Source organism: Poecilia reticulata, linkage group LG22 (assembly GCF_000633615.1).
Source record: "Poecilia reticulata strain Guanapo linkage group LG22, Guppy_female_1.0+MT, whole genome shotgun sequence".
NCBI classification, from domain to species: Eukaryota; Metazoa; Chordata; class Actinopteri; order Cyprinodontiformes; family Poeciliidae; genus Poecilia; species Poecilia reticulata.
Genome location: NC_024352.1, coordinates 4,254,254 through 4,274,721, shown reverse-complemented (window position 1 = coordinate 4,274,721; position 20,468 = coordinate 4,254,254). Strand labels below are relative to the sequence as shown.

At 36.1% G+C, this 20,468-nt stretch overlaps 1 protein-coding gene across 5 annotated transcripts in view; it reads right to left on the bottom strand.

The window, feature by feature from the left end:
- slc4a11 (solute carrier family 4 member 11) overlaps positions 1-20,468 on the bottom strand; it is a 143,818-nt gene that overhangs the window by 93,864 nt on the left and 29,486 nt on the right. For 4 of the 5 annotated variants that reach the window (XM_008398802.2, XM_008398798.2, XM_008398800.2 and 1 more), the window contains exon 2: positions 438-488. The exons of the other annotated variant lie outside the window; for it this stretch is intronic. In XM_008398802.2, coding sequence (XP_008397024.1) covers positions 438-488 — 51 coding nt within the window. The remainder of the gene's footprint in view (positions 1-437; positions 489-20,468) is intronic. 5 annotated transcript variants of the gene reach the window in all.

The window sequence follows — 20,468 nt, the reverse complement described above, 5'->3', positions numbered from 1 at the left end:
CCTTGGCTTGAAGGTAATGAAACTGCTGTTATAGCAGACAGAAAAGTTCATTATTTATATCGGAAAACAGCGCGGCGTGAAAGCTGGGAGCGGGTTTTGTGTCTGCGCTGCAGTTTCAACGTCTTCTTTAAACGGGAAGATGCACATCTGTGGTAAAAGTTGTCTTGGAAATGCATTTTATTGCAATACATTGGAACATTTTAATCCTATTCAAACTTTAGCTCAATAGAATACAATATTATCATTGTAACAATGAAATTTGGGTGCAATGCTCCCAATTTTTTTAAAGTGAAAAACAATGTTTCACTTAAAAAGACTATTATAACTACATTTTTATCATATGTTTGCACTTATCTCTTGATGAAAAGATCATCATTCCCCCACCCCTTATTCTAATGCATTACTTTGAATTTCTGTTTTTGATGTATCAGGCTCACCCATTTCTTGAAAGAAGTATCCATTCTTGGACATCCCAGATGGAGGCGCCTCTGCAAGAGCAGCACAGGAAAAGAAAGAGTGTTTATGGAGGGAAATCTGATCAACAATAAAAAAGACCCAGGATGCAACACCATTTGTTGTAATTATGTGGTAATTGTTATTATGGGAAATGGTTCTAAATACAAATAGGCACCATTATGCTGTCTCTTTTGTGTGTGTGATTTGGTGCTGGTGTGTACTCAGAAACATTTTGTTTATTTGGAACAAAAACTTCCCACCTTTAAAAAAAAAAAAAGAAAAAAAAAAAATCACATTTTGTTCATTTAGTCAGAACTGTGAAACAATCTGCTTTCTGGAGGACAGTAACAACAAACACACTGAGCAGAATCTGCCAGAGTTGGTTGTTTACTAAGACAAATGTCACCCAAATCAGACTTATTTTTTTGGAGGGTTAAGTCTTTTTAGAATAAGTGTGAACACTCAGATATATCTGCTTTTTTTGTTTTGTTGAGTCACATTTGAGCTTCTTCCCAAATCTGACTCATATCCAATCTTTTTGAATGCGATTCCAGCGGGAACAACCAAAGCGATTTTGATTCGACTTTGATGTCACTTTCCTTCACAACTGCGGGCCAGCGGGAAGTGTTAGTAGTTAGCAAGATGGACGAAAGCTGCGACAATAATCTGCCCCCCAGTTTCCATCCAATATGACCCAACAGTCCCACTGCTTCTTTGCAAAGACTGTTCGCCTCAAAGTGATGGAATGCCAGAATGTCCCTATTTTTATTTGTGGGATTCCTCCTCAAAGCCTGTTGACACATTATTAATCAGTCCCATCAGCATCATCATCATAGTGGGAACATTCTCCAGAAATTGTTCAAATATAAATGGATGGAATTTGATACAGTATGTAGAAATGTTTTAAATAAATGTTCTATTTGTTAAAGTTGTTTTTTCCACGTCACTCACATGATTTACACAGAATCTCTAGATTGTGTTTCTGAATTAAAAATAGTTTCTGAATCAAATCATGACCCTGAAAATCGAAATCGAATCAATGCATACCGACAGATTTGCATCTGTAATTACTCGCTGAAGTTGAGAACTTATCAATGAAGCAATACTTTTGGTGATGAGCTTTACTAGCCTCACCATTTCCTTTTACCTGTGATAGCAAAGAACACGCATTCATATTTACATTTCAACTTTGAGCTTGTATTGGAGGCTTGTGACCCAGTCATGAAAACAAGTGGATGCGAAACAGAAAAAAACAAGGAATATCATTGAGGAAATAAATGTTTTTAATTTGTGTAAGTTAAAAAAAAAAAAGTGAAACTGTTATGCTGCGGTTTGGGGTGCAGTTCAGTTTGTGGTGAAGGCCGCCCATGAATCCATCAAATCAAATGTGCGTGGAAGTAATTGCTGGACCCAACGTGTTATGAACAGCTATGAGTGATTTCATACCGTCTTAGTTTAAGGTCACACTTTATCTTTGTAATATTTCAGCCGCACTCCATAAAAGTAAATAAATTAATTAAAGTAATTGATTTGTATCTCAACCCATTGTTCGGTGCATTGCAAATGTGAGCTAACATGTTGTGTGCTCCGAACAAAAGAGCAGTGAAGGAGAGTCAAACGCGGCAATAGGTCTGTCGCAATAAATCAATTAATAGCACGATAAATTAAAACAAGCTCAATTTCTATTCCTGTGATTTATTGTTGTTTTTTTTCCATCAAAAACTATATGACTAAAGTCTTCAGTCTGGTGTTTTGGTCTCAACTACATTTTTTTTTATCCTATCCTTTTTTGTAGGACAATTTTGTTTACAGAGATTTCATAATTCATGTTTGGCTTGTTTTATTTGTTTGGCTTGTTTTATTTGTTTTGGATATTTAAAATGTCTTCCAGCTGTAGTGTTAAATGTTCATTAGAATGTAAAGCTTTTTACAAGCCTTTGAAAGGAGAAGAATTGTAAATGTATCTTTCTATTTCACATAACCTAATGTTACTATACAGTAAAGCTAGGTGATGCATTTTAAGTTTTATCCATAAATCTAATTTTCTCTTTTTGAAGATTTAAGTTTTGGAAAATCTTGATTTCTTTTTCACCAGTGCACTTCTTGGGTTTCCATAGTGATGTTATCCCACCCAAGAACTATCATCCTGTTTTACCAGCATTTGTTACAGCTTCTATTTATTTTGACTTTGAAATCAGGCCAACTCAGATAAGGAATAGTTGAAATAAAAAACAACTTTTACAGATATTTAAAATCTTTTAAAGACAAAAAATGAGATTTTACTCTTATGCCCAGTGCTACTGTACACTAATTCATATTGTAATAAAAGTGAAGGTTTATGGATATTGCTTTAAGAAAATAAAGTGCAAATGCCCAAAGGTGAACCTTGTGCCGCATAGCAATGATTTTATCGACATTATAAAAAAAAACACTGCAGGGGGAAACTGGTCTACCAAAAACACTGCATCAGTGCTCCTCTAACCCGCTCTATCTCCAAATTCAAAACAAGAAGCAGCAGATAAAAAAAAATAAAATGAAATCCTTTATGAAAAACAGTCAACAGAAATCCAAGGACGTCAGTTTGTTGATATGAAAACCACAAAAGCAAAACATATACGACACACAAACACATTCTTTTCATCAGTAAAGGTCTCGACTCCAGGAAAATAGTCGGTGATAATCCACAGTGAGCTTTGCTTCCAGGCAAGCAATCATTTTTGCGAGTGTAGTGTGTTTTCAAAACGGTGTATATCTCGGTTTGGAATTAAACCTATAATCTGGCATAGCCCTTGATTACAAATGCAGGGAAGTAATTTAGAGTACAACATTTTGGAGTGTTCGCTGTGGATGTGTGCAGCATGTGGATGGCACAAGGAGGCGAGGCAGACAGCGGGGAAAGATTTGAAGGTTATTGAGATGTTGTGAGCATGTTGAGGGCAGAGAAAGTGACGGGACGTTTCACTGTCTTTTCTTACATGTTACAGCAGTGTGTTTGATCAAATGTTCCCAACAAAACAGATGTCCCGTCTTCTGACCTCTGAGGTCTGAGCCATGCCAGGCAAAATTACATCCCTTCGATACGATTTATTTGATTTGTATGAGAAAAAAAAACTTGCTGCAAGATAGGCCGACTAATCGTTTGGGATTCAAATTAGGCAAAGATAACGTTTGTAGCAAAAGAGAGTCAAATTGATTGCAGAAGTAATTCAAAAATCTTACGGCTGATATCACAGATTTACACAGAAATCGTGTCCAAATTTGTTGTGATAAGGGGAACACTATTCATTCTTTCACTACTTTCAGTATTGGTTAGCAGTTTTAAAATGAAGTTAGACGACAACTACAGCAGCGTTTTATCCTTCAAAGCTTTTAACCTATTTCTGTCATGAAACATGCTAGATTAAAAATGGAAATTTTTGGGTTAAAGGTTTAAATTCTCAAACATAATCACAGCAGAGGCAAAAACCTTAGACATGAATACTGTTGTGGGAAGAAATAGTAAAGTAGCAGTCACTGATGCAGTTTGCCCAGAAATACAATTTTCTGAGTAAATATTCAAGTAAGGGCAGAATCATTTATAGGGGCAAAATGATTATTATAGTGTCATTTTATGGCATGATCATGGAATTATATGTTATATTCAATTGTCATAAAAATGATCCATATATATATAATGACTCAAAAGAAACTTGACTTTATAATTTAACACCTTGATACTGGGCCTCCGTCTCTTTAAGAAACCCTGTAGTTGCTATGCAACAATGTAAATTATATAAATTCAGACTCTCAATAAAATAATTTGCCATGTTGAAAACTATCCCGTAATGATAAATTTTGTTGGATGATAAATCGTCCCAAKAACTTACTGCGATAAATGATAATGTTGTTTTGAAAACATTCTCCAGTAATAATGCAAGAACATATTCTCAAAGATCGATGCCCGTTAAATTCTAATTAACAAATATCCAAAATAAAACAAAATCAATTAAGTCTCTCTGAACAAAACTGTCCTTCATAAAAAAAAGAGCTAGTTGAGACCAATACACCAGACTGAAGGCTTTTCTCATCCAGTTTTTGATAGAAAGAGAGAAAAGAGAAAATCAAAAATCGCGCAAATGAAAATGATTGAACTTGTTTTAATTCACCATGCGATTAATTGACTTATTGCAACAGGCCTTTAAAACATTAAGTGGTCTCTTTGGTGCATGTTTTGATTATACTGCTCAGCAACAGGTAAACCTAATCTACATGTCTTGGATGGATATTTTGTTACATCTGTCCACATACAGCTGTGTGTGTGAGTGCCCGTGTGTGTAAAGTTGCGGTAATCTGGCCTAGAGCACCAGCATGGCGAAAGGCGGCTCTGGATATATCGATAAACCTATCTTGTCATTCAATAAATGTTCTTATTATTCTTCTGTAGTAAGTGGTAACAGACGTAGCAAAAAGTGAAAGACAAAGCTGAGCAGATAAGAGAGCAAAATAGGAAGAAAATAAACACTATTTCAACAAACATAATTCATGACACAGAGATGGCAAAAACAGAGATGCCAAAAGCTACATCTTCACATATCTGTATCCGGTGTTTATTCCTGTGGATCTCTGTGCCAGTTTCCTCTGAATGCTTTGGCTCTTTGAACTGTGTCTCGAGTGTTGTGATCAGGAAGATTCATCTGTTTTAGTTGCATTAAGCTGTCTGGCACTGTTAGATGCAGGGAGAGATTTGGAAAGGATTTGAGGAGAATACATACTATCCCTGTGACTTACTTTGCCAGATCGATATAAATAGAGCAGTGACATTTCTGCTGTTTGACACAAGACTTTTTATAGGTTTTTTTTACTGTCATCAAATGAAGAGCTTTGTCTTAAATAGGAGCGTTCATGGGAATAAAACTAACCCAAATTTCATCAATATTTAAAGAGTAAAATATTTTTTTTTCTCTTGAGAAAAAAATACTGTTGAGTTAACATCAAATGCACAATAGCAAAGTTAAAGACGGTGCAACAAAATATTGGTGCAAAACCTTTACTTGAATAACCTCACTGCCCTTAATACCCAAACCTGACTGATATTTTAATGCCTGAGTCAGTAAAGCACAGGGATACTGGTGAAGACATTTTATGATGGTAAAAAAAAAAGCCAGAAAAATATCAGTTCTCTAATTATGTTTTGTAAATGATAAGATGCAATCTGAAAAGGAAACATTACCGTTTCACAACATAATGCAGTTTATATTTTCACTCATCCACCATTTTGCAATGGCTGAACGTGACAGAATATGTGCCTAAATGGCTAAACTGAATATCTGTTTTGCAGAATCTATTGAGGACGTTGAGAAAACCAGCTCAGGTGAAACCAATGTGTTTTATCTACACATACAACAAAACAACTTCATTTAAAGCCTGTTCTCTGTTTCAGTTTTCCCACGTGAGACAGTGGAACAAAAATACAAGCAGGGAAGCTTGTTTTGATACGTGAACTAAATGCATGAACATGTAATGCCGAACATCAAAGCAGACATGTTGCGGCAAACACTGCAAGGTTTGTGCCTTTGGTCTAAATTTAAAATTTGTATTTTTACATGATTAAGTACTTCCTTATGTCTTCAACTGAGGACAAATGCAGGTGTAAAGAAACCTCGACATTGACATGATTTACTAAATTATTTCCCCTACATACAATAAATGTCTATATAAAATGTGCTTTTTTATTCATATACTTATCTTTATCTTACTATAAGCTGCTAAACATCTAAAAATGCAGAAAAAGAAAAAAACTTAACATTTAGTGAGTTTGTCTTGAAAACTTATATTCTTTAAGTCACTACTCCTTGAGTGAACAACAAAAGAGGTGCATAAACATGATTATTAAACACGAGCGACCGACAAAACGACTCTTCCTGCAAGCAAAGCATCAGACCACTTCATGCAGAAAGATGCATGATAACATTTTCAAGAAAGAGGAAGCTGCTGATATGCAGGCAGGAAGTCAGAACTGGTTAGCTTAGTACATGTGTCTCTTTGCTTTCACAACATGTGGGGTGTGGGAAGTGCTTGTATCAAAACCAGCCCTTTCATGACTGCCATACATATGCAGAAGCAAGTCACAATTTGATCCAAACAAGTCTTGAAAGTGTGTCTTAACATCCAGAATTTAAAGCTTTTTATTTATTTTTTTCCTGGATCGATCTAAATATTAATTCAACCTAAAACAGGGAGAGGGAAAATATTGTTCTTGTTCTTGTTAGTTTTTTTTAAATTATTTTTTGAGTCTTTGCTTGGCATCCTAACACTGACTACATGAATCAAATGTTGTGGCACAAACATTTATACAAGTATTGCACCAACATGAGCGATTGAAACACCCAAATGTTTGTGGTTTTGCAGCAGCTTGAGTGTGCATCAGCCTGACAAGTGATGCAGTAAGCTGCTGGATGAAAAGAGACAGAGGTTTTCAGCAGGGAAAAGAAATTTGACTTAATATGTTTGCTCGCCAAAACATGCACGCATGTGAGGGTCATTTTGATTGGTTAGTCAGAAGTGGATAAACTTCAGGAGAATCGTGAGTCTTTGTTACATCAGAATAAAATAAACTCATTTTCTGCACAGACTGTGGACTCGTGTACATTTTCACATTCCAAAAATTGATGAATACTGCGTGAAAAGCTCTGACTGAATACACCAATTTAAGCTAGCAATAGGTAAAAGTAGTATGTACCAAAGGGGCACAGCTCCAATTCTTAAGGAAAAGCATTACATAAAATACCACAAATTCTGATATTTTGCAGAACAACTTTTGTTATCATACATGAATAACACAAGACCATGTTTCTCTTGAAACTCTGATTCTCTCCTTGGTAATATTTCAGGTTTTTCCACAGAGGCAACTTCATGAGTTTCATAACAATAGTGGTTTATTTGGGGTTATTTGAAGTAGTGCCAGCATTCTACTCCCAGTACATAGCAATGGGGAAAGCCGTTTTAGAGCGTCCTCTCTGGCTTTAAAGGGGATAGTCTGGATTTATTTTTTAATGTGAGGATTGGTGAAGTTAGCAATAGCAAAATGTGTCCAATACCTGTATTAGACAGGTATTGGTAGAAAGTGATAGAAATCACTTCGTATAAAAGTGAAGAAATCCTCAGCAGTCAGATAAACCAAGTGTTTCAACTGATTTAAAGAATTTATATCAACTCAAATAAGAGGCTCTTTCCATGGAATATTTGAAAATATCACCCGTGTACACTTCACACTAGACCATTTTTATCTCATCATTTTCTTGTCAGATGAACAATATGGGTGTTATAACATGAAATGATGTCATAATGTCTGCCATCTGTATATATCCGTCTGATAAATTTGTCAGTTTGCTGCAAAAATATTCTTAAAAGCATAAGAACATCCYATCCATGAGGCTGCAGCATACGAGTAAATAACATTCTGATACAAAATCAGGACGATTCATTCACTCTTGGCGGACTGGGAATGCCTTGAGGAATCCCACTTGATGGTGCAGATACTGGGGCTGGGACCAGAATACCACACATACTTTGATTAGGCCGTTTACTCAAAACAGAAGCCTGTTTGATTTGGGGTAACCGGAAAAAGATTCTTGTACTACAGTCGCTGTGTTTTGATTACAAATGTACACAAATCTTTGTTTAGCTCCTATGAACGGAGCTATGCAAATAAATGAGAAATTAAATTAAAATTGCACGTGAATAAGGTAGTTCACACGATAAGTCATTAAAAATCATTGCAGTTTAATGAGATATATTAATAATTCAGTCATGGTGCTAGCGTTCATCTATCAGATCATCAGCGTTTCATTAAGACGTTGCAGCGACAAGCCCCACCTACTTGGGAGCGGCTACGTATGCATTTTGGGGAAATTGTAGTCGATTTTACAGAAGAGCAATGAATTCAACTCTTTGGAATGTCACAACTTTATAAACTGTGATGCTGTGTATTGCACATTGTCTGAAAATAAAACAAGAACAACCCATCATCCTCCTACCACTTCCCATTATCTTCTTTGTGGTTTTTGTCAGTAGTAACATCCAACTTTTGATCACGTGACTTATGTGATGCAAAAAAAAATTTTCCATTGCAGTTCTGCGAAATACATTACAATATTCCTGAAAAAACAACTCAGCATAAACAGCTTTTATAAATAAAACTTGACTTTTTTCAAAATTGCCGTGTTTCCATTAAGAGAATTTATTTTAGTCATTTCAATTTGTGCAGTTCTATGGTCAATGGAAACACAGCTAATGCATTTATTTAATTGTCAGAATTGGGTAATAACTTGTTACATTTAGCTGAGCAACTTTTTGGGAAAAAAATACTTTTAGGGGTATTTTTATTTTGCCGTTATTTTATTATGAGGTATTGCTACTCCCGAGTAAAATGTCTGGACGCTCAGCCTGCTGTGAGTAACTTCATCGAATGAAGAACAAGCTTGTTTTAACCAAAACTCCGCCAGACCTGCAGTTTTTCCTAGTTTCATACATTTTAAATTACATGAAATTGATTTGGAAAAACAGATTGTTATTTTGTAATTATATTATTTATTTTCATTATTTTCATTTTGGTCCTTAAAATACCAAAATTTCCACATAAATTTATATTTTGATCCATTTGATGTAATTTTTAAATATTAAATGAATATTAAATGATTGACTTTCTTACTCTTACTTGAGTAACTTCTTCAACTTTTTACTTTGACTTTTTATGTTGTAGTACTGTTCTTACTTGAATACAATTGTTGGGTGCAGAACCCACCTCTTAATTTGACCATTTAAATATTGATTGGTATAAAACAATATTTCAGTACAGCATTCATACATACTGAACCATTTAACATTGTGATGTCACAGTCCTAAATGTCAATGTGATTGACACAAAGTAGAGTGACTGGATAGCTGTCAATTATTTTAAAAAACGCTAAGAATAATGTTGATGTGCATTTAACTCCTTTTAACTGGTTACCTACTGGTTGCCTGGCTTTCTGAAGTCAGGCAACTAGTTAAAAAATGAGTTTACCTCAGTATATGGTGACAGCATATTTGTGGCCCCCAAGCTGTTTTTCTTTCACTACATCTAAGTTTCCATACCAATGTGTTGTGGTATTGTGTGGTATGTGTTTCCACGATAACAGGACGACAGCCTGTCCTGGTGTCACTTGGAAATCACTGCTGTGGCGCGAGCGGCACGTTTTTACTTCCACTGTCGGAGTGGTCAGCTGATTGATGCTTTCTTGGCAGTGGGAGCCTAGATTGGGAGAAAATTACGTGTTTCAAAAGGAAAAGTGGACGGTGAGAATTCACAATCGAAAGACACAATTTGCATTCATTCTCCCTCCGACCAGCCTGAGACCAAGGTGCTTAATTTGCCAGGAGACCGTAGCTAATGACGGTGATAAAGGTTTCCAATTTGAGGCGGGTTGATGAGAGCATGCGTAGGAATTCTGAAGAAACATTTGCTGAAATAAATCCACTAAGATCGTCTTATCAAGTTGCAAGAGGGATGTTTGTTCAATCTATGACAACACCAGAAAGCAACAAAGTGCTCACTCAGGGTGCTATAAAATATTTTTTCATTTCATTTTGATTCCTGAGATCTTTGTACCGAAAAAAAGAGTTGAACTGTTTTGTGGAACTGAGAGGAACTTTTTAATTTATTTTAGCACTTTGTTTTATTGAGATGCTTCAATTATTTTGAATAATGGCGTAGGGCTTGACGGACATTTTTTGTCAAAAAATGTTGAAGAACAAGGAATAGATTAGAAGTTTTGTTTGCAGATAGCCACAAGCAACGCATGAGACATAGCAATGGCCGATATGGATTTTAAATGGTATTGATAATTTGCGGTAGTTAATGCGATGATAAATAAAAGTGATAATGAAAATTGGCTAAATGAAATATTTATGGCTGCACGCAGTTAGAGCCTAACAAACAAATAATGTTCTAGAAGTAAAACCTACCCATCAAATAGTCTGTTTACATACATAAAGCGGTTCAACTACACTAGACATCAACAATAAGTGTGTTAAGTCATATTTTCAATATTGACGTTGCTAATGCTCTAAGGAATACAATACTGTAAAAAAATGTTCTCCCAAAAAATCTGATTTTTTTTAACGACACTTGTTCTACAATCACAATAATTGCCTGTCTTTACATAGCAAATATGTGGAATTAGATTTTCTGATCACATGATACCAATGCAATAGGAACCAACAATTCACATTATAGATTAGAATCTATTAGTCCAGACCACTATCCAAAGGAAGATCTGTGATGGCACTTTTTTGCCACTAACGAAGAAAATGCCTTGAAATTGGGCCTGTGTCTCTTGAAGTCCTGGTCTTTCTCAACCTCCACCTTCACCACGTCATCACAACTTGGCTCCTCTATTTAACCCTGTAGCAACATTTCTACCAGTGTTTCACTGAGAAGTAGCTCCTATAATGAGCTCAGCAGACTGGCAGTTCCAACAGGTGTTCGCTAATTGCTGCTGGCTAGTCTGACGGAGCCGAGTGGAGGAGTCATGGGGAAAGGCTGTCCTGCAATACGGATTGGAAACTGCAGCTCTGAGGAAGAGCTTCATCCTCCCAGGCAGCGCTGTGTCCAACCAGGCATTTTGCACATCTGAATGGTTGCCATGGAGATTAACGGATTTCTCAAATATACATGAAAGAATCAAGGCAACACTCCAGGTATCTTTTTGATGAAGGAATGACATTAACGTTATGTAAAGCTCAAGTCCCTTTAACTGACAAATGGATACCACATTTTTCACATTTTCATTTGCAAAACATTTTGAAAACCACATGTCATTATCCTTCCATTTCACAACAATGCAATAATTAATAATGCTTTAGTTTGAATACAGAGCTGACAAATATGATGCCATCATAACTGCAGTATCAATTTGTGCGATATTCAAATTGCAAAGAACTGCTGTAATGGAAGATTTTGTTGTTTACAATACATCAAGAACCATACATTCAAGTTCTGCATAGCAGTAGTGTATCAGGCCTATAGGAGTAACACTTATGCCCTTCATACACGATTGTATATTTTTAGCATCTAAAATCCACATTAAGAGTGAAGGAGAAGAACGGAAGTCATGAATGTGGGTGAATCATAATCAATATCACAGTATTCAGCAAGAGTATCACAAGTAGATGTTTTCCAGATATGAGGAATAGCAAAACATGTCTACATAATTCAGGAAAATCCTCCAAATTAAAGTAAATATGCAGTCTGAGTAAAAAAAATAAAAAAATAAATAAACAGGGCAGCAAGAGACCTGCAGGTAAATTTTTATGTAGAAAAGTTTGAGAGTTATCTCTAATTATGAAAATTKATTCTGATGCTCCTCTATAGACGTATCCCTTCAAACAATTTTTAAAAAAGAAAATAAAAACCCCACATCATCATGGTTTAAAACTGACTGGACGGATCTAAAAAGCGCACATCTTTGATCCCCATTAATACCCAGCCCTGACCTCTGCCATGTCAGCGTGGAACAGAAAACAGAATGGCCTGTAATGAAGCCGGCACCGAGGGAACTCTGGACAGAAACAACATCTAATTGCTGCACCCTGACTCTTCGTTCCTGGACAACTTTCACTTCAGTCTCCTGCAACTTAGCTTCTGTTAAAAATACTCTAAGTTTCCAAGCTGGTTTATCACTGACCATATCCTAATCTACTGGTTTTGCTTTCCATACTGCATAGACGTATATTTAAAGGAAAAGCCAACTTCAGTTTTAAGATGAAAAAGAAACCCCACAATTTCATAATTCTGGTGTTTGCATTAAATAAGAAATTCAATTAAAATCACATGTGAATAAGATTGGTCAAATAAGTGAATAAAAAAAATAAAAATCATAGCGACAGCTACATAAGATATTTCATAAATCAACCATGGCGCCAATGTTCATAAATCTCTGACATATTCTTGCTATTGTTCTTGTGGAGTTTAGCAAATATAATTTTGGTAGTTGTGATCTAAAACAAGAAAAGTTTGATCTGATTTCACTTTAGAGAGTAAGAAAAGTTTGAAAAATGGAAAGAAATGACACTAAAAATAATATTCAGACTAACTCAGGTCATGACAAGTTGATGCCAGTAACTTGGGACCCTCTTATTGTTTGGATCATTAAAACATAACTTAATTTACGTTAGTTTTTTTAAAGAATATGTCAAATTCTAAAACTAAAAACGGGGAGATTTTAAAGCGACTAGCTGCAGAGAGATGTGAGACAGACGCTCAAATCCCCAGGAGGGACGAACCCTGGAATTTACTGGAGAGGTGAGGCTGAGAGTCTTAAGTGAAGAGGGCAAGAGATTAAAAGGTGGCCCCCGCTGTGTTTGTAGGATAATCTACAAGGGCTGGGCAAGCAAAGAGGAGGAGGCTGGGCCTTTTGTTAGCTAATTGTGCCTCCGGGCTCTCCTGGCACTCGTCCTCTAGAGCTGTGGTCGCTGAGAAAACCCAGGCGTGGAGGGAATTCCTTCCGTTCCTCAGCTCCGGGCTGCTCCGCTCGTATACACTTTTTAAGGAGCAGGCTCACATTTGGCCTTTATTTGTATTCTTTTTATTCCAAAGAAATTTTAAAGGACTTCAGTCAGCGTAGTAATTGCAGACACATTGTAAATGCCTCTRTACAGTATGCGCCGCACTGTACTTTCCGAAAGCAGCAGCGCCACAGGTTAAGCACGTCTGCGTTTTGTTGGCTGTGCATGCCGTCCTCAAACATTTACCTACATGGAGGTGAGTAAGCTGCAAGATTGGACCTAGACGTGGACGAAAAGGGCAGGCAAAAAATATGTCTCTTGTACCAAAAGATAATTTAAGCACACACAAAAAAAAAATCACTTTTGTTAAAAAATGGCATAAGCCAATATTTTAAAAATTGATATTGATATTCATCAAATTCCATCTTTTATATTTAAATACACAAAAAGGTTGGTCATCAAAGAAAGAAAATTATTTAATTGCTACAAATGAAACAATAATGGTTTAAAGATCATATGTTGATGGAGGACTGGTGCGGCTGAAATGGCATCAATGTTTTTCCTGATACTGTTATGGAAATCCAGTTTCTGGCAAATCATTTAGCGACACATTTTGTACCAACATGCTATGCATATTAGCAGACAATAGCAATTATACAAGTTAAAATTTCACATAGAAAGAGCTTAAAAAGGATCAAAAAGTGACGTTGCTGTGAAGGTTTGGCTGCCACTAGTCATTACATTTTTATAACATTGCTTGATTAAACCCCAAAGAAGTTTTTGTGCAATTTTCTAAAGTCTAACTTTTTAAGTTACCCATGTTAACGTACAAGATTTGAAAAAGTTTTGTTCAACAAATGTATAATTATCTCAAAGCATGATGTTAATCATCAGTCTTACATTATTAGCTTATCTAAAGTGGACTACCTGGGCGCCTTACCAGCAACCATGTTTGTTTCTTCAGCATCAGTTTGTCAGTAGAAATGCTTTGATATCACTAAGAAGTAGGTGTGGTGGATSCAATCATCTTTTTTCATCTAAGCAGCTAAAAAAAACTGGCAGATTTACAATCTAGAGTGAGACGCCAGCCTGGAGTTAGACAACCAGCATTAAAAAGATGAAATACCTACTGATGGTTTTAAAAAAGCATAACAAACCCCATGGAGTGACAGTTTTATCATAAGTCCATCGGGGCTAGTGTTTACGAGCCTCTTATTGGATCACACTTACACTGTCCGTGCATGTTTTTCAACATAAGCACTTTTATGCAGTACTTGTTGGTGTTAATTAGATCAGATTTTGAGAAAACAGAATCTGTAAACTGGGAAATTAAAATGCTAAATTTAACATGATAATTAGCAGAACTGTTAATTTGTATATTCTTRTGTAGGCAAAACAAAAAAGACCTGCTAATACTTGCATTACACTGGAACATATAAATCCTAATTAGCTTATCCAGAGCAATAAACTCTGGATATTGAGAATTTTTTCTACTTTTTAATACCACATTCGGTTGGGTTGACTTACAAAACTAATTGGCAAACTTCCATAAAAAAACTACATATATTAGCTCAGATTCGCAATAAAAAATGTACTTCAATTATAAGAAAATGTAGTATTTGCAAGAACTCATTCTAATTAATTTATATGTAGATTTTAAATTTATTTGGAGAAAAACAATCATGTTTTTTTTTCTTTTACATGTAGTACTGTATGAGCACATTTCAATAAATGAAATAATGGAAAAAATTAAGCTAGAAATGTAATTCATGTTTTATTACAAAATTTGAGTAAGTTAAAAATAATTATCACCATAAGCTACAAAAATTATACGTTTTCAAATGAGTCCTAATAAAATGGTGATCCAAAGAAAATATACAGCATTTAAAAAAGCAAATGATCACTTTGCTTTTTACAAAAATCTAATCTAAGTGAACTTCATTTCATTTTTAACTACATTTTTAAAAATTGGTTTTCCAGTTAATAAAAGCACAACTTCCACCGCCATGACTTTTTTTACAGTCATATTTACCACATTAGAAAATTGAGCATTTTTAATAAGTAAGAGATTATGCACATTAGTAAACAGAGCCTAATGTTTTCAAGCCTTTATTTTTGTTAATTGTGTTTTTTGCTTCCAGCTGATGACAACATGACATTTCAGATTWGAATATTATATCAGACCAATAAAAATGCAGAAGCCTAGATTTTTGCATTTTTAATACAGAAATTTAGGCTTAATTTAAAGCATRTTTAACACCGGTTTTACAGTTGCCATTTTGAAAAACTACTTTTAATCTGAAAAACAAAATATTATTATTTATTATTAATTAGCCTCATCATAACTTGTTGATATGATGTCATATGAGCACATTTTTTAACAGTGTCTACATCGAGTTCCTCGGTTCATCTGGGGAATSTGTGTGGAACCAAACAGGTATTTTAAACAAACAGAGCTAACAGAGGCTTGACACAATGATGAAGGTTTAAGGTTGTATTTTGGACATGCTCTACCTAACAACAGGCATGCATAGATGTAAGAGTGGAATGCAAACTTCATTAATACMCCTGATTTTCCCTGGCATTAAACTTAGTCTAAATATCTACAGTGATATCAGCAGCTGGTTCCACATTTCACTTTTGCCTCACTCCATTTCCACTAAGCCTTAAATGTAAGCTGGAAAAGCAAAAAACACAAAAAGAAAAATAAAATAACAGAATTATTAGGCCAACACAGRTAAATGGTTCTGCCAGCAATTTCAGCAATCATGTTAATTTTTGCACTAAACTCAGACAGATAAAACTATAATTCAGTAAGAGACACCAAMACTGTGAATGCAGACTTGCATATTTGTAACAAAAACAGAAGAAAAAAAATTCATCCCGTGTCTGTCAACCAACATTTAAACAGTACATGAACATAGAAAACAGTATGSGTCTATGTGAAATGGCTGAAAAGTTAATATTAACTCTAGGGATGTTACGCCTCATGGGAGTAGATGTCACACCATCATCTAGAAGCTATATCCTGTCAAAGTGAAAGTCTGTCTTAGACAAATACAGYGTTATCCTGTTATTGTCAGCAGGTGACATCATCCGATGAAGTGCAGCAAAKGTGACCTATTATTAAGAGCCACTGATATGAATGTGTGTATTAAGACCAACACGCCATGAGAAAAATGTTTGTTAATCTTTCTTTTAAGTAAAGTAACTCTTGAATCGGTAATGTACTTTTATGGTAGAGTTGACTTTATGGTAARCGCCATAAAGGTTGAAAAGTATTGATGACTTTCTAGACTGAATCTTGGACATTGTGTAGATTGAAAAGCTGCCAGAGATGAACAATCTGTTAAGTCTGGGAGAAAACTGTGACTCGAGGTTAGCTGCTAATGATGGTGAATCTGGCAACCAGTAAACTAAAGCTTTTAARAGTTTTGACCGACTTTGATCATCTCTAGTTTGAAATCTAAAACTGATGCAACCTGAAATGGACAACACTATGTTCCTTGTCCTGTTGTCAWCAGCCGTCTTGCGACTTGGATTCATTGTCACACCCTATGCCAACTTCCTGTCAATTCCTGTAAAAGTGAAGTTCTTTTAAACAACAAACGACGTGTCCAAAGACACTTCATGCAAATCTCTAAAGGACTACWGTGATGGTGATTTTTAGAACTAAGCAGCAGCAATGGGAGAAGAAAAACAAAGAACAAAGGCACATGAACACACCAGCCTAATCTTTTGTTCCCTCCTCAGATTCTGTATACGATTAAAGTTGGGTTTCTGGCTGAGCCACTTCAAAACATTAGTATTACTCTCAGTCTGAAGAGACACATTGGTAGAATTAGAAGAAAACTTTAAACCTAGATTTGGCAGGTCTTGGAAGAGGTTTCAAGAGATCACTAGACCTCGGACCAGGATTATAATGGTTCTGGGTTTTTCATTATAGTTTAGTTTTATTTCATTGTGTCTTTTTGTTTGTCTAGTTCAGTTGGTTTTAATTGGTACTCAGAGTGTGTTTGCTAGTTTTGATTAGGTATTAGTTAAATATCGTTTAGTTTTATTTTAGTTTTTACTAGTTATAGTAGTAGTTTTAGTTCCTTCATACTTTGGTAATTTTCAGGTGCAKAATTCAAAAAGGTCAAAGTATTGTATTGTGGTTACAATACATTGATTGTGTAATGAATACTCAACAGAACTTACCATTTTCAAAAAGTTKATTCAAATATCAAAAAACCCATCTGACTCTGGTTGGAGAATGGAGCACCATAATTTCCCAACAACTCACTTAAACTTTTTGTGCAGAGAAAGGAATCAGTTCCAAAGGCTAATAAACAGATTTGTGAACTTGAAAATGAATGATAAGGTATTATGGTTTACAAACATATGATATAGTTCCAGTTAATTATTGTATTTCCCCATTATTTAYCGTTAATGTTAAACGTTAATGCTAACGTAAATTAATGTTAACATTAATTTCAGTTTTTGTCAGTTTTATTTAGCTWTAATAAACTCGCCTCGGACTCCTTCCTTCCTCTTAACTGTACTGTGCGTGCGCGTAATTTTCAATTTTCGCATCTTTCCATATTACTTTGTCTCCTGCTTGTTTTTTTCTGTCATCCACTATTTTCTCACAGCGCCACCAAGTTAAAGGATTATGCCTCCTCACTGCAGCAAATACAGTTTGTGCATTTGTTGCATTTATCGAGGCGGCAACTGCATTCAGACACACGCACAAGTATATCCACTCACTGCAGAAATTGACTGCCTTAATTTTCAAGGGAGAGGGGCAATGAGTTAAAAAAAAAAAAAAAAAAAAGAGACTCCAGTGCTGGGGGATTCCTGCTAATTGCTTGCACCCCTCCACCTCCATCCCTTCCTCGCTACCCTCTTTTCTTTTGGCTCGATTAAAGCCAGGCCACTGTCTCTCTTTCAAGTCTGCTTTTCTCCACACAAACATTTACTGAAAGCTATTCCGTCCTCCCCGCCATCTGATGCACATCTCAGCGCTCTTCGTTTGTGGTGTCGCACCCCCCCAGCGGACCAACACGRGCATGGTTTCTAGGCAAAAGAAAATCGTGTTCTGTGCTGCATTAACTTGTGTTCCTCATCGTGTCTTGTCTTTGGGTTTTACAATGGGTATAAAGCTTGACATTTGAAAAAGGATATAAAACCAAGTGACTGTTTTAATCAAATGAACAGAGTACAGATGGAAATAACTACAAATCCGAGCGGTTTTAGGGGCCCCGTCCTACTTTGTTCTCCTCTGATGACGGCAGGTGAGACCCTTTTGCCCTAGTCACTCGCAGTGAACTGCTTTTATGATGGCGTGCCTTTAATCCAGAGAAAAGCCATTAAGTCACTGTCGTTTACATCCATTATATAACCGCCAAACGGCTCCAGCAGCCTCTCTCCGCAGACATTATTACGCTGAACTACACCGAATGACAAAGAACATTGAAGCGATTTCGGCGGCTGCAGCAAATGGGCAYAACTTGGTACCGCTTCAAGGACAAAGAGGGACGTTACGCATAGTTTCAGGGAACGGCATGAAAGGTCTCAGCTGTCAACAGCTGCATGAAAACAGAAGTACGCCATAATCAATACCAGSCTTAAGTGGCAGCAGCAACCTTGTCTGCAGCAATCGTTGTACTACATAGTGCAATTTGTTTCCACGAGGTGGATGTGTCTTGTTTAAGCGCTGTGAGACGTGGAGCATGTGCCTGCCAGCTCACATATGTTTTTCAGTGAGGTAACACAAACACGGTCGTGAGCGTTCTGTGCCAACATCTCGCCAAGTTTAGCTCCTTCCCGATGGGGAAAAAACCCCAAAAAACTGCAGTGCTTACTGGTATTTTTTGGCTCGTATAAATGAAAAAAGGGGAAGCTTTACATTAGTGGTTTGAGAATTCATCAACATGGGCAAAGTTCAACCATCTTGTAGCAATTATCGTTTTGGGGGGAAATGGAGCAGCAGAACTTTACGTCTACCTCTTCGCTGGGTTCTGTTTGTTGAGGTGAATTTTTGTTTGGTTTGGCTACAAATGACAGCGCTCCGGGCTGAGAGCACATTGTTCTGTGGAGRAGAGGCTGTGTCATCGCGCAAGTCATACGAGATCAATACTGAACAGGAAGTGAAACTAATACCTTACCCATGTTTAGTCCTGCTTCCTGTGCTCAGCAAAGTGAGCTTCAGGAAAGACAAGTTTTCCTGCGTTCRACAAATTAAYGYTTTGCGACTGGTTTTTTAAAAGATGGATTGTGTCTGAAGTKGTTTGGYTTTATAACACCAAATATTTTCTAAAACTCCACTGAACTTAATTTTTTAAAMTWTTTATTTGTTCTACAGGAGTGTTCCCTTGATTATTTCATGCATGTTTGAGAAAACCTTTAATCGCCATGGCAACCACTCAGCTGTGTAATACACCTGGTTGGACCTAGCTCCACCTTCAAGGTGCAGTTCCACCTCAGAATTGCAGTTTCCAAGCTACTGAGTTTCCACCTCACAGAGCAGCTCTCCCCTGCGACGACCTCAGTCAGCTCCTTCAGACTAGCCAGCAGAAATGAGCAAACTCCTGGTGGAACTGCACATCTGCTGAGCTCATTATAGGAGCTACTTCTCATTGCAATGCTAGTAAAGACGCTATTAAAGGGAGAATAGAGGAGCCGTGTTGTGATCACTTTCTAAAGGCGGAGTTTCAGGAAGAGAAGGAGTTTAAAGAGACAGAGGCCCAATTTCAAGGCATCAAATATGACTTAAAAATACTTTTTAAGTCATATAAACAGCATTTTTTATAACAACTGAATATAACAGTTACTTGATTGTGCTATAAAATGGTACAATGTGCCTGGACAATACATAATACTGCCCCCTTTGAAAGTAATGTTCAATAATTAATTTCAAGCAATATTATTCTCATTTTGGTAGCATATCCTACCCACACATTTTGATTATAAACTGAAAAATGTTGCTCATGCCAACCTTTAATTCATAACTAAACCAGAAAGATYCCAAATCCAAAAAATTTTTGGTAAACCTACTTTAGTTCAAACTGCCAGTTTTACTGAAAACATTTTCACGGCAAAGAGTTTCAGACGATGAATATTTCTGAAAACTAACRTKTGAATGTTTTAAAACCCACAAGTGATTTGACTGGTAAATTATGTCAACTCCGTTTCATTTTGATCATTTTTGTGGAGAGGTCATTTATCTTTTCAAAGACGAAATTAAAATTCTCACCWAGGACATGCAGATGAAATACAGGGTTCTGAATAAACAGATGTGTACCACCTCCTTTAGTGCTATGAAGAAAAGGACAGGACTGCACACAGTTTGCAAAATGACCAAAAACATTTTCCAGTGGGAAAAACAAGTTTACATGTTAAAAACCACGTCTTGATTTTTTTTTTAAAAAGAAGCTTTCTATGTCRTCTCAATTATACAGATACGATAGAACTGAAATGTGACTTTTCTATGTAGCACAGAAAAA